Source organism: Cheilinus undulatus, linkage group 7 (genome assembly GCF_018320785.1).
Source record: "Cheilinus undulatus linkage group 7, ASM1832078v1, whole genome shotgun sequence".
Lineage (NCBI taxonomy): Eukaryota > Metazoa > Chordata > Actinopteri > Labriformes > Labridae > Cheilinus > Cheilinus undulatus.
In genome coordinates, this window is record NC_054871.1 from 28719193 (window position 1) to 28731735 (window position 12543).

The 12543-nt window shown below is 39.6% G+C and overlaps 1 protein-coding gene across 1 annotated transcript; it reads right to left on the minus strand.

The window, feature by feature from the left end:
- Positions 1-1246: 1246 nt before the first annotated feature.
- On the minus strand, positions 1247-11312 carry rx1 (retinal homeobox gene 1). Its single transcript, XM_041792075.1, has 4 exons — positions 11173-11312; positions 10002-10329; positions 4087-4340; positions 1247-1742 (listed from the first exon to the last, which is right to left on the minus strand). The coding sequence occupies exons 2-4, from the start codon at positions 10312-10314 to the stop codon at positions 1251-1253; spliced, it is 1059 nt and encodes a 352-aa protein (XP_041648009.1). The 5' UTR covers positions 10315-10329; positions 11173-11312; the 3' UTR covers positions 1247-1250.
- Between the last annotated feature and the right edge of the window lie 1231 nt (positions 11313-12543).

Consider the following 12543-nt stretch of genomic DNA (forward strand, 5'->3'; position numbering starts at 1 on the left):
TTCAGTTTCAGACAAAGAGGATACACTTGGATCAATTGTGCCGAACAAAGACTAAACTATGTGGGGTGACGCATCACACAGGGCTCTTTCTGCTGCCCTGCACGTACACGCAGTCACCCAACACTGAGCTGCCAACAGGTCTTCTCCTCCAACAGCCACTCAAGCAAAAAGAGGGTTACTCTGCTCACCAGCCCGTCTTTCTTCCTTTCATACTTCCTTCTTTCCTTTCCTAGGTTCCTCTTTAATCGCCTCGGCACGGATCAGAAAAGGACCGTTATTGTGCAGAACTGTTTTTGGTTTATTCTCAGCTGTGGTCCACTTTGAAGATGCCATCATATCTCTGATTCAAGAAAACTGAACCTCCACACTATCCTTTTTTTCCCTCTCATAATTTCAGCAGGCCTCTCTGATCATCAGCAGGCCTCATCTTCCAGTTTGAACAGTTTATCTGAGCTAAAAAGAAGCCAGTGATGAACAAAGTCAAACTTATATTTAGGAGCTGAACAAACACAGATTAGTTAGATCTGCCTGATTTCTGTAAGAGCTGCTCTCACATTAAACAGAAACTTGACTCTGATCAGCTGACCCATGAAAATGCAGCAATTGGATTAATTAGTAAAACACAAACTTAGTGAAAAAAACTAAAAACAAAGGAGAAATGAACAGCTTCACTGTGGGTGTTTGTCTGACTTGATTGTCAATGATTATTAGAAATGATGAAAATCACCATAAAAGGGGGATTTTCTTTCTTAACGATCTTAAAGGAGCTCTCAAGGGATATTTAAAAATCTCTTCTTTTCACTAAACAATCTGTGAATATGGATCCACATCCCAGTGTGCATCTCCTGCTGTTTTTACTGTATAATGTGGTTGAACAGAGAAGAAATATCCTTGATCCTTTAGTGTAAATTACAATGAAAGCAAGGGTCACAAAGATAGCATTTCTTCTTAAGCAACCAAGGCAGGATTAAACACTTTAAGGGGAGAACAGACGTAAGGTTTAAAAGTTTCACAACTCTGTGGAGTTGAGTTTGTTTTTCGTCCTTGAGATGAGGAAAAATACAAAAAATAGAACGAAAGTCCAAAGAAATGTCTCAGTTTTCACAGTTCAAAAGCATTTCCTTAGCTTTCTGGGTAACAGAAATGTCATTTTCCAGCATTTTAGTCTGTTTGTGTTACCCTGAACAGTTGAAACAGCTTCAAGTCTCCCTTTCCCAGCGTCATTCACATGGGCTGCAATGTTTGTTTCGTCACATGGGTTGCCAGGTCTTGTCCATAGACTGGATGTGTTCCTTTGCTTTCATTCTGAGAGCAGCAATACTGGAGCTGCGCTGGTCCACGTCCTCAAGTGGGTACTTGTCAGGGTATGGTGCAGGACACTGGTAGGGCGGAGGAGCCATACTCTGCATCCCCTGACCCATAGATGGGTGAGGATGAGAGTGAGGGTGAGAATGAGGGTGAGGAGGATGAGGGCTGGAGTTGAGGAAGCTGTGGCTGGGGTAGCTCGGTTGAAGGCCTTGAGACGGACCCATGAAGCCCGGGATGCTGTGGACGGGTGTGGCGCTGGACAGGGGGGAGGACAGCCAGGGGTCCAGGGGGAGGGGGTTGGTCATCGGGCCCATGCTGGAGTGAACGGGTGCCGAGCGGTTGAAGGAGAGCATGGGCGAGTCGTGGAGCTTCATGTTGCTGGCATCCATTTTTTCCTGCCGACGCCATTTAGCTCTTCGGTTTTGAAACCAGACCTGCAGGACAAGATCAACAGAATCAGGAGGAGTGATGAGTAAAAGCAACTCGGTCTTTGTAGGGTCACATACAGGAGCTGTTTGGAAGCTCTGGGTTTGCTTTGCTCAGCTTATCTTGTGTCGGAGTAACTGGTAACCAGAAAATGAGGACAGCAACTGTCCTCCAAAACAACAACCCCAGGCACACATTAGGGTTTGTGTAAAATGCCTTCATACTACATGGCAAAATATAAAAATATTATTCATATTATTAGAAACTAAAAAATATATCTAATAGTAATTTTGAAGGACAGTTGTAGTTTGAGCTTTTTGTGCATGACCCTCAGTTGTTTTATTACCAAAAAGATTGGTTAGATATGTTTGAACTCCTGAGTGCAATGACTACTCTATATGGTGACCACTGTTTGTCTTTAATGTGTGAAAGAAGAGACCAGTATTGGATCAAAACCTACACTGAAAACACATAACATTGTTGCATATAGCTGTGATAGACTTTAGTTTCATATTGCAGGTAAATTGATCATTTTTTCTGCTTTTCCAAAGTCTGAGCTTGAAGTTTATGTTGAGAATCAAAGCTGCGGAAATGTACTAACCAGACTGTTTCTGCAGCGTGCTTCTACACCAACCCTCGTTTAAGGCGTTAAAAACAAAAATAATCGATCTTTATGCTGATGGTCCTTCTGGCTTTTATAGTCCATGAGCATACATCAGCGATGGGTGCCAGGATAACTCACTAGGTAGAGTGGGCACCCATATACAGAGGCTACTGTTCTGGTCACAGATTTAAATCCCAATCTTGAAAATGTTTGGTGCATATCTGTACCCACTCTTTCCCCATGTTTCCTGTCTCTCTCTTTAGCTGTCCTGTCTAATTAAGGCAAAAAGAGCCCCAAAAAATCTTTTAAAAAACCCCATCAATATTGATTACAGTCTGTTTTATAACCAGATCAAAAGTCCTCACAGGAGCTCTCGGTCACAAGACTACAACTAAATTAGTTCCCTAACTCACTGAGGAAACTTCAAATCAATGCTAAAGGTATATGGATATGGCTAAAAAAGAAATCTGCACATTTACTTTAAATTGTGTCTTTTTTGCAAAGAGATTCATAATTTTTTTACAATGTATTCTTTTGCACTGAACTTTTATATCAACTGGAAAATCTTTAAAACACCATTTTTTTTTCTAATCTTGGCTGAGATTAGTGCAGAGTTTGCATGTTCTCCCCATGCATGCATGGGCTCTCTCTGGGTGCTCCAGCTTTCTCTAATTGGCCGTAGGTGTGAGTGTGCCTGGGTGTCTGTATCTATATATCAGCCCTGCGATTGACAGGTGACCAGTCCACGGTGTACTCTGCCTTCCAATGACAGCCCCCCTTCGACCAAGGACAGGCGGCATAGAAAATGGATGGATGGCTCTAAATACTGGCAGTAAATATCAACCTTAATCAGCTATTAATATCAACCCGAATCAGCTGTAAATATCTGCCTATATTGGCTGAAACATCAGCCTTAATCAGCTGTAAATATTGGCTGAAATATCAACCTTAATCAGCTATTAATATCAACCCTAATCAGCTATAAATATTGGCTGAAATATCAACCTTAATCAGCTATTAATATCAACCTTAATCAGCTGTAAATATCTGCCTATATTGGCTGAAATATCAGCCTTAATCAGCTGTAAATATTGGCTGAAATATCAACCTTAATCAGCTATTAATATCAACCTTAATCAGCTATTAATATCAACCTTAATCAGCTATTAATATCAACCTTAATCAGCTGTAAATATCTGCCTATATTGGCTGAAATATCAGCCTTAATCAGCTGTAAATATTGGCTGAAATATCAACCTTAATCAGCTATTAATATCAACCTTAATCAGCTGTAAATATTGGCCATATGTATAAATAAGTCAGTGTTTTGGTAGGACCAACAGCCCTCTGTCAGTTTAAGTCTATTTCTTTGCTCATCTTCATTTCCCAAACTTTAAAGTGTGTTTTAAAGACAGAATTTTTTAGGTCAGAACTAAATTCATATATCCACATAATATTGGCTTAGATGATTTTCTAAATATAGCCATATTGGATATTTGCAAAAATACAATACCATGCATCCTAATTGGCAAAGTGGTTATTTTAACAGTGTGGTATACGAATCATGTTTGTTAAAATGTCCACTAAAATCTCCTAACCCTTGATACTAAGCTAAAGACAAAACAGCTTTAAGAAAACCATCAGTTTAACTCCCAAGACAAGCTGACACATGACAGTGCACTAAATAGGAAGGAGTATTTGACAACATTTGTTTGGAGTCATGACACTTGTCTTGGGGCTCTTCCTACCTGAACTCGGACTTCTGGAAGGTTGACCTTCATAGCGAGCTCCTCACGGCTGTACACGTCCGGGTAGTGGGACTTCTCAAAGGCACGCTCCAGCTCGTGCAGCTGGTAGGTAGTGAAGGTGGTGCGGTTGCGTCTGTGCTTTTTCTTGGGCTGATCGTCTTTGCACGACTCTGGTGACTTGCCTTCATCACTCTCTACGCTCTTCCTCAGTTCACTCAGCTCCTCGTCACACTTGTTTGTGAATAAGCTGGTGTCTGTTCAGTATACAAGAGAAATGAATCAGGGTATACATACACATTCTTTTTACATTTTTGATAGAAAATTCAGATGAAACCGCATGAATGAAAGATTACAAGAAAGAACCAAGCAGAATGGTGAGTTCAGATGAAGAATGGAGCTCCCTCTTTCCAGTAGAGCAGACATTAGTTTGACACCTCCAACAATAGGCTACTGTAGGTCAGTGAAGCAAGCAATCCCCTGAACTTTCTATGAAGCTCAAAAACATTCCTAATCGGATTTAGGGAGGTTGTTTCCAGTGTTTATCTTCTCAAAATGTAAAGTGCTCTCTAAAAGATGTTAGGAAACATCATCATTTCCTGTTTTTACACACTGATCTGTAAATCACGTCAAATACATGCTCTACTAAAGTGATGTCATCTTATTAATAGTCTTCTTAACTAGGGACTAAAACTATAAAACTGATTCTAGATATTGTGCATTAGTGTATTTGTCTGTAGCTAAAGCAGGGCCCATATAAAACCTGAAAATGTCCACATCCTGTCAACATTTATTACACCAGCCACTGGCAGCAGTTTTACTGCAGCTGTCACTCCTCATCATTTATTTCTCTTTTCCTCCTCTGCACTCTAATATCCCATTCACAGTATCTTTATTCAACACTTCTGTTTCCATAAAATCGCTAGAGATCAGAATTAAGTCTTTGACAAAACCAAGGGAAGCCTGTTGAACGGATCAGTCTAACCAGCAGGTAACCGAATCAGCAAAGATCAATCAGATCAGTTGCTGTGGTGGAGCAGCTCAGAGTCTAAAAGTTTCTGTCTGCAGGAGCAGACCTGGATCACCCCATACTTACAGGTTGTTTGGTCTATGTTTTCAATCACAGAAGGTAGATTAGTTGGACGTCAAAACACTCTAGCAGTAGATGTACATTTTTTGATATATGAAATTATTTGGTAATAATGTGGGACCAAAATTCAACTCGAATTTGATAGACACTAGCACAAATGATTAAATCTAGAGAAAACCTTGTCTTTCAGTATAATCAAAATAATTTTACAATACATGGTCCGAAAAAAAGTTCTTAACAGACTTTTTTTTTTTTTAAATAACACAATCACATTTACTTTTATCTTATGTAGAAGTAGGTAAATATTGAACCTTTTATACAGAAGTAGTTGTGATGTATTTTTACACAGTTGCAGTTCTGTTTTTTGGTACATCTTAAATGGTTTTGATAGCTTCTGTGGTCATATTTTGTGAAACATTTTGTGGTATCACCCTGTAAAAGGTGCAACACTAAATATACTTTTTCCAAATTTTGCTGAAAGTTGTCCAAAAGAGTGAAAAATTGCACTTTACACCTACTTATCTTGTTTCAGTCAGCTTGGGGGCAGCAGAAATAAGTTGCAATCAAATCATTAGCGTTAGCCACCGTAGCATTGTTTTTAATATGTAGAACATGCCAGTTAACAATTAATTATTTACACAACCATGCATGCTTGATGGTTGGAGCATAGTTTTTGTGGGTCTCAAAATGACATGAGTGACATGATGTTTGGGTTAAATACAGATGTGTTTAAAGGTATTACTTTTTTTATTTCAGTACTTATGATGAAAGAAAACTTATTAGAAAAAGCAACAATAGCATAACCTTGCAAAGCAGATGGACTGATCAGATTCCATGTCTGTCATCAGGCAGACCCATCTTGCAAAGCTCCAATCTGAAACAACTGTGCTAGGTCTGAGAATGGACCTGACCAATCAGCAGCATTTGAGGAGAACGCGGCAGTAAGCTTGTAGCAATGGCTGCCGCCAGTGTAGCAATTAGCTTGGCTGTAGCTATAGTCTAGTGGCAGTTTTATCAGAATTGAACCACATTTCTTTACTCAAAGAACCACACTGAAAGCTCTTCATGGCAGAAGAGATGTTTTTGCTCTTCTCCCGACCTGTTTCAGCATGAGTTTGCCATAGTAACAGGCAAGGTTTTAGTCGTACTCTCAGGCAGTCTATACAATGGCTGCTGGTAGATCCATTAGCTGGGATGTAGCTACTGTGGTAGTTTTATCAGAACTGGGCTGCATTTCTTTATCAAACCAAGAGCAAACAACCACACTGAAAGCTTTTTTTTCACAGAAGTGTTTTTGAACTTCTCCTGACCAGCATCAGCATGAGTATTATCCACTAACAAGCTCCACCATTCATAAACTACGACAGCACTTCTCCTTCCCAAACACATGGTATGGGAGGTTTCCCAGATGAATGTGAGATATATCCCATGCAATGGAAATATGACATTGCCTATCTGGTTTGATGTTAACAATAGCATTTATAAGAGCTGCTTTTGTGCCACCAAGTGGATGTTAGACCATTTTAGTTCTTTTGAGCCAGTGTTAATTTTGGCAGCTATTTTTATTTTTAGTCTTAGATGTAGTCTTTAAATGAAATGCATTTTAGTGTCAGTCACATTTTAGTCATTTCTATCTTTTTTAGTTTTAGTCTAGTTTTAGTCAACGAAAACTCAAAACATTTTAGTCTAGTTTTAGTCCATTAAAAGTCCTCACATTTTAGTCTTTTCTTTCAGTCCAAGCATTTATTTTCATGCCTAAATCTGGTACCGAGTCATCGTAGTGTGTTCTATGCACCCTGCCAAACCTGGGGTCCCTGCTTTCTACAGCTGAGAGGCAGAATAGCTACAGCTGCATTGTTTTTTGACGGATTTACCCACAGTGGAGAAATATCACAGATTTTGAATGTGAAACTACATTATATTTTAGTCTAGTTTTAGTCATCTTAACGAAAACTAAACTTAGTTTTTGTCATTTTTAGTCATCACAGATCTATTTTGTCAGTCTTAGTCTAGTTTTTGTCATGGACAAAGTTTATCATTTTAAATATCTAAGATGTCACCCCACGGTTCATCTCTCTACACTGGCTTCCAGTTGCAGCTCACATCAAATTCAAAACTTCACCCATTGTTTACAAAGCCATTATTAAAAAACTGCTCCTGCTTACCTGGAATCCCCTCATCCAGGTCTACTCACCCTCTAGCCTGCTGTACTCAGCCAGTGAAAGGTGCTTGGTACTTCCATCACATTAAGGCCCTAAGTCAACACTAGCTTGACTCTTCTCCTCTGTTGTCCCAGAATGGTGGAAAGAATTACCCAACTTCATTTGATCTGCAGAGTTCCTTTTTTTACTTTCAAGAGAAAGCTAAAGAACCATACAATGGTGCACTGAGCTAGACTCTTCTCCCCTGTTGTCCCCTGTGGTAGAATTAATCTCCCAGGACAGTTGGCTTGCACTGTCCCACTATACTTCTAACAACTGTATGCCCAGCTCTTTGTGAACAACCCAGCACTTGGTACTTTGGTGTGATTTATGTTGGAGAAGACAAGGCAATTGATAATTATAATGAGATGCCTTATGTTGATGATTTGTTGTTTCTTTGCTGATGTTTATAGTTTTAGGAAAACACACACACACACAAAATAATATTTATGCTTCTATACACCATGTGCATTGTCTTTTGCACTACATGTGTCCAATTAGACTTGAAGCACTTTGTGGCACTTACTGCTGTTGTGTCCTCCTGTCTAGATCTTTGCTTGTGTTGTACTTGTTCTTAGATGTACGGCACTTTGGACAAAATTGTCTGCTAAATGACACTGTGACATTGTTAGAGTCGTTCCAAATCAGAGTGAAATGATGGACACTCTGCACGCTCAATGAACACCATTTTGATGATAAAGCAGATCTGGTACCATTAGCATGCTAGCTAACATGCTTCTCACAATGGCGTAACATTTCAATCAAGCATAAGGCATTTAAGGTAAAATAATTTCATGTTCTTTAGGGGAATAATGTTTAAATAAAATGCAAGATAAACATATGTAATACTGGGTTAAAATACCTGTTAATTTTTGATGATAACCACCTATAGTCTGTTTGCAATTTGCCTTCAAAAAAGAAGTAGTAATGGATGTACTGCACTGAGGTACACTGTGGTTAAGTTTAAATAACAGAAGTATGGGATGTGGAACACACTAATATATTCAAATCTCCATTATTTTCATAATTTTTAGAAATTAAACTATGTTAGAGTTTTTGCATGTTTGTTAACCGACCCAAACATTTTTTCTTTTTACAATTTTAATAGCCTTCTTACTTCTTCTGTTAAAAGCATAAAAAAGTAAATGTGAGTCTGTACGTATGGCAGAGACATGTTAATGGAGATAAAGGAGGGGGTCATTGTGGTCTTTCAACTGACAAACGGGAGCAGAAGCGAAGGCAGCACAGGGTTTTTAGGGGTTCATTTATCCACCTCTCATTAAGCAGCTATGACAAAGGCCAGGCTCGGACAAAGGCAGAGGTCAGGTCTGGTTCAGTGACCAGCTCTGGGCCTGTCAGACCATCACAGCCGCTGGTCTGAAGGCTGCCCACTGTTTATCAGCCGGCAGAACGTCTCAGCACAGAGAGGGGAGGGGGTTCGACTGACACCAAACACAGAAAAGTTGCTCATCCAGGGGGAAACTGGGCTGACTTCACAGGATAGTTACACACAATGGAGTGATGTCATTAGTGTTGATGTACGTTAATCAAAGGGAACTAATGCCCCACACACACACACACACACACACACACATTTTCCTCCACAGGATACATCCAAATGTCATTTGATTCTTTCTGCCCCAGAACAAAATCATCAAAATCATCAACCACCTGCCTGATCCTGTATGTGAAAATAGCTCCAGATTAAACGTGATGAATTTGACTCTGAGGAGCGGACGATAACAATAACACCCGAATGAACTACTGTAAAATCTAATCTGCACAGAAGAGAAGATTAGGGGAATTCCACAAGGGGATGGGATTGGGTTTGGGGACATAAAGCCCCTGCACCATCTTGTTCTGTGTTTTATCTCTCAATCTCAGCCTACTCTGTTAATGCAGGAGACTTTACGTGACAACAGTAGGAGTCATAAATCAGAGAAAAATGCTGCACACAAAGATGTGATCCTCTGGTGCTACAATTTTGTAATTTTGTATTATTTATAAGCTTACTTGACTTGAAGATGAGGGTTTTGAGATTATGTCAACACTTCATCTACTCACAGTTTTAGATGTGACACTGACCCTATATAAGGCCTCATTATTGTAGTTTTTCATACATCGGTCCACAGCCCAACAGTAAGTAAGCAGTAAATCTGAAAGTCTTAAAAGTATGTCTTTGCATGATTACCGTGAAGGTCATTTTTTTGTCATATACTTCAGAAAGTTGAACAAGTGTGTCTTTTTAGTACATGATGTGCCTTTATGTACAGTCCTTATGAAAAAATTCAAACATAGTCAGACTTTGAAGCTTTTCCTCAGATGAGAGGCTCATTTCGGCTCTTGAACATGGTTTATCTTATTATCACGACAGACACTTTGTTGGGAGATAAATATCTTTATGATCAGTGTAAAGTAAGATTTATTCTGTGTGCTGAAGAGCATCAATATCATGACTTCAGTGTAGATGACTCAACTCTCCTCTATTAAGATATTTGAACTCTGAATCCAGAGCTTACATTCAAGACCACAAGCATGTGCAGATTAATTTAAAAAGAGACTCTGGGGTACAAAGTGTTATTAAGTTAGAGGCCAGCATGCCATCCATGTCTTACAACTGGACTCACCATGATACTGCTGCTGCTGCTGCTCCGCGGCCCCATTTCTCAACGAGGAAAGGTGCCCGCTGTAGGTCGGGTGTGATTGGGGCTCTTGCTGCTTCCCAGGCTCTGCCAGGCCTTCTATGTCCACTTTGTGGGGCCGCGGGGCCCCGGCAGGGCTGAGCAGGGGGTCCTGGTCTTTGCTGAAACCTAGAATGACATCAATGCTGTGGACGCGGCCCCCTGCAGTGATGCCCCCACCTTTTCCCATCTCATGGAAGTTGCTGGGTGAGAGGCAGCTGTCGTCCACCATGCTCATGGTATCCAGTGATAAATGCATTCGAGCGTCTGGGCACTGAGGAGCCAGAAGAGATGAAAAAGTTGGAGAGCAGGACTAAAGGTGCACGACAGGTCAGAGATTGCATGGGGACTGTCCCCATGTCTCTATACATTTAAACAAGCTTTTCCTCTGCAGAGAACCAGAGTCCAGTCGATCCCACAGCAAGAGAAGCTACAGTGCATAGAGGAGAGTGGGCTGAGGGAAACTTTTTAAAAGAAAGATTACAGCTAATGGGCAAATAACGTTCATTACTTTCATGAATAATCTGAAATTATCAATTAACATCAGACTGTCTCTGATTTAAGAACAAAAGAGAACACTCCTCTTGAAAACTAAAACTTATACTTGACACCCTGTCAAAACAGAAGCCTAATATAAACCAGAGCATACACAGAAACCATTTACTTTACATACTGTAAACTCATGAAGCATAAAAGTACAATTTGATAAGCATAAATAAAGCAAAGTACCATCCCTAACTCTACACAGTAACTTCATTAAACAGTGCTAATCATTGATAAAGTAGAGCATGCCGCTTGAGAACAACTGAGGTTTATGTTCAATGGAAAATTTGTTGGGAAAGAAGACATGAAGCAAATCAGTTTTAATGAATATATAATGTTACTAGAAAGGTAAATCTGTTTCTACATCTCAAGACATGTAAAAGAGCAGATTTCAGTGTGGGCTGAAAAAAAACAAGTTTTTACAGTAGCAAGGCTTGCCTGTGTAGTGCACAGTGAACCCACTTCTGTCTTTTTGGACCAACACATCTTTATTTGCCAAACAAGTCACAAAAAATGAAGCTTAGTGTCTCTGAAAAGCATGACAACAATGCAAAAAGAACATAATGAAGCTCACCTTTTGGAGTTTATGTGTTTAAGTGTAAAAGTTGCCGATGCCAGTGCTCCACCTGTTCCTCGAAAACTTCACTCTTCCCAAACCCACAGTGTTCTCCGCTCGCAATCACTCAGCCGTCTCTGCCTTCCTCTCATCTCTTTCTAAATGATGCCTCTGTGCAACAAAAAGTCACGACAGATAACTCAGAAAACTGTCCAATAAAGTGCAACTAAACCAAGCAACCTTGTGGGGAAAAAAAAAGGGTTTAGCTGCAACGATCAACCGCCATGCGCTGCGGCTCAGAGAGGAGAGTGGAAGAGGAGAAAGACAGAGAGGGAGAGGTGGACGTAGCTGAGGGAGCGTAGGAGGTGAAACAAGGGGATTAGGAGAGGGTTATTAATTGGAATCCTTCCCCTTTAAGAGTGATTGGCAGCTGTTTTCTGCCCAAGTAATTGTTTTAAATGACATTTCTATTCAGGCCCACGGTAGGAGGCCCATGCTAATGAAGCCCAGACAGGACTTTCTTTCATAAATTTATTGTTTTAAAGACAAAAGACAAGCTGAAAGTTTTCACTGGGTTCATCAACATAACCCCGTTATTATCTGGAATTATACATGGAAAAAAGAAACTATGATTATGATGATTATACAAATATATTCAGAACTAACACCAGCACTGACAATAGTTACATAAAACAAATAAATACATGTTTTTAACATTAATTTTATATTAAAAAGCTATTCAATAATAAATATCAACATTGATTTCCAATCATCCCATTCCATCACTCTGAACTTATTCATTAAAAATATCTAACTTTATCAGAAGTCAATTTTTGGGAATTCCCTCAGTGTGATCGGTCTTTGTTAAATCTTTGTCTAAAGGTATTTTTGTGTAAGTTTATGCATTCATTATAAACATAGAAAAAGAGATAAACATGAAGCCCAATACCCCTGCAGCTTTTTATCATATTAAAAGGTGCTGACTTTCCAAGGTTTTTCTTAATTTCCAAGTCTTTTGTAGAACATTTACTGTGAAAGGTAAATGTTTACAGCTATTTCATTATAATACACTGTAAAAAGAGAACTGGAGTAAAACTTAAAAAAATTGCATTTTTATGCTCGCATTGATAGTGGAGGACTGTAAATAGAATTGGAAACAGGGGTGAGAGAGTGGGGAAGAGAAATAAAGGAAAGGCCTGAGCTGCCTGCGTACAAGTGGCGCAACCTAACCACAAGGCCATCTGCACCCCATATTCAGTTAGTTTCAATGATGGCGATAAACTGCTGTGATTAAAATCATACATCAAAACTGCAGCCAACAGAAATGCTTTATGGAGCAGATTTGTGACAGAAAGCAACATGCCACTGTTAATCCCTGTTAATAGTTTA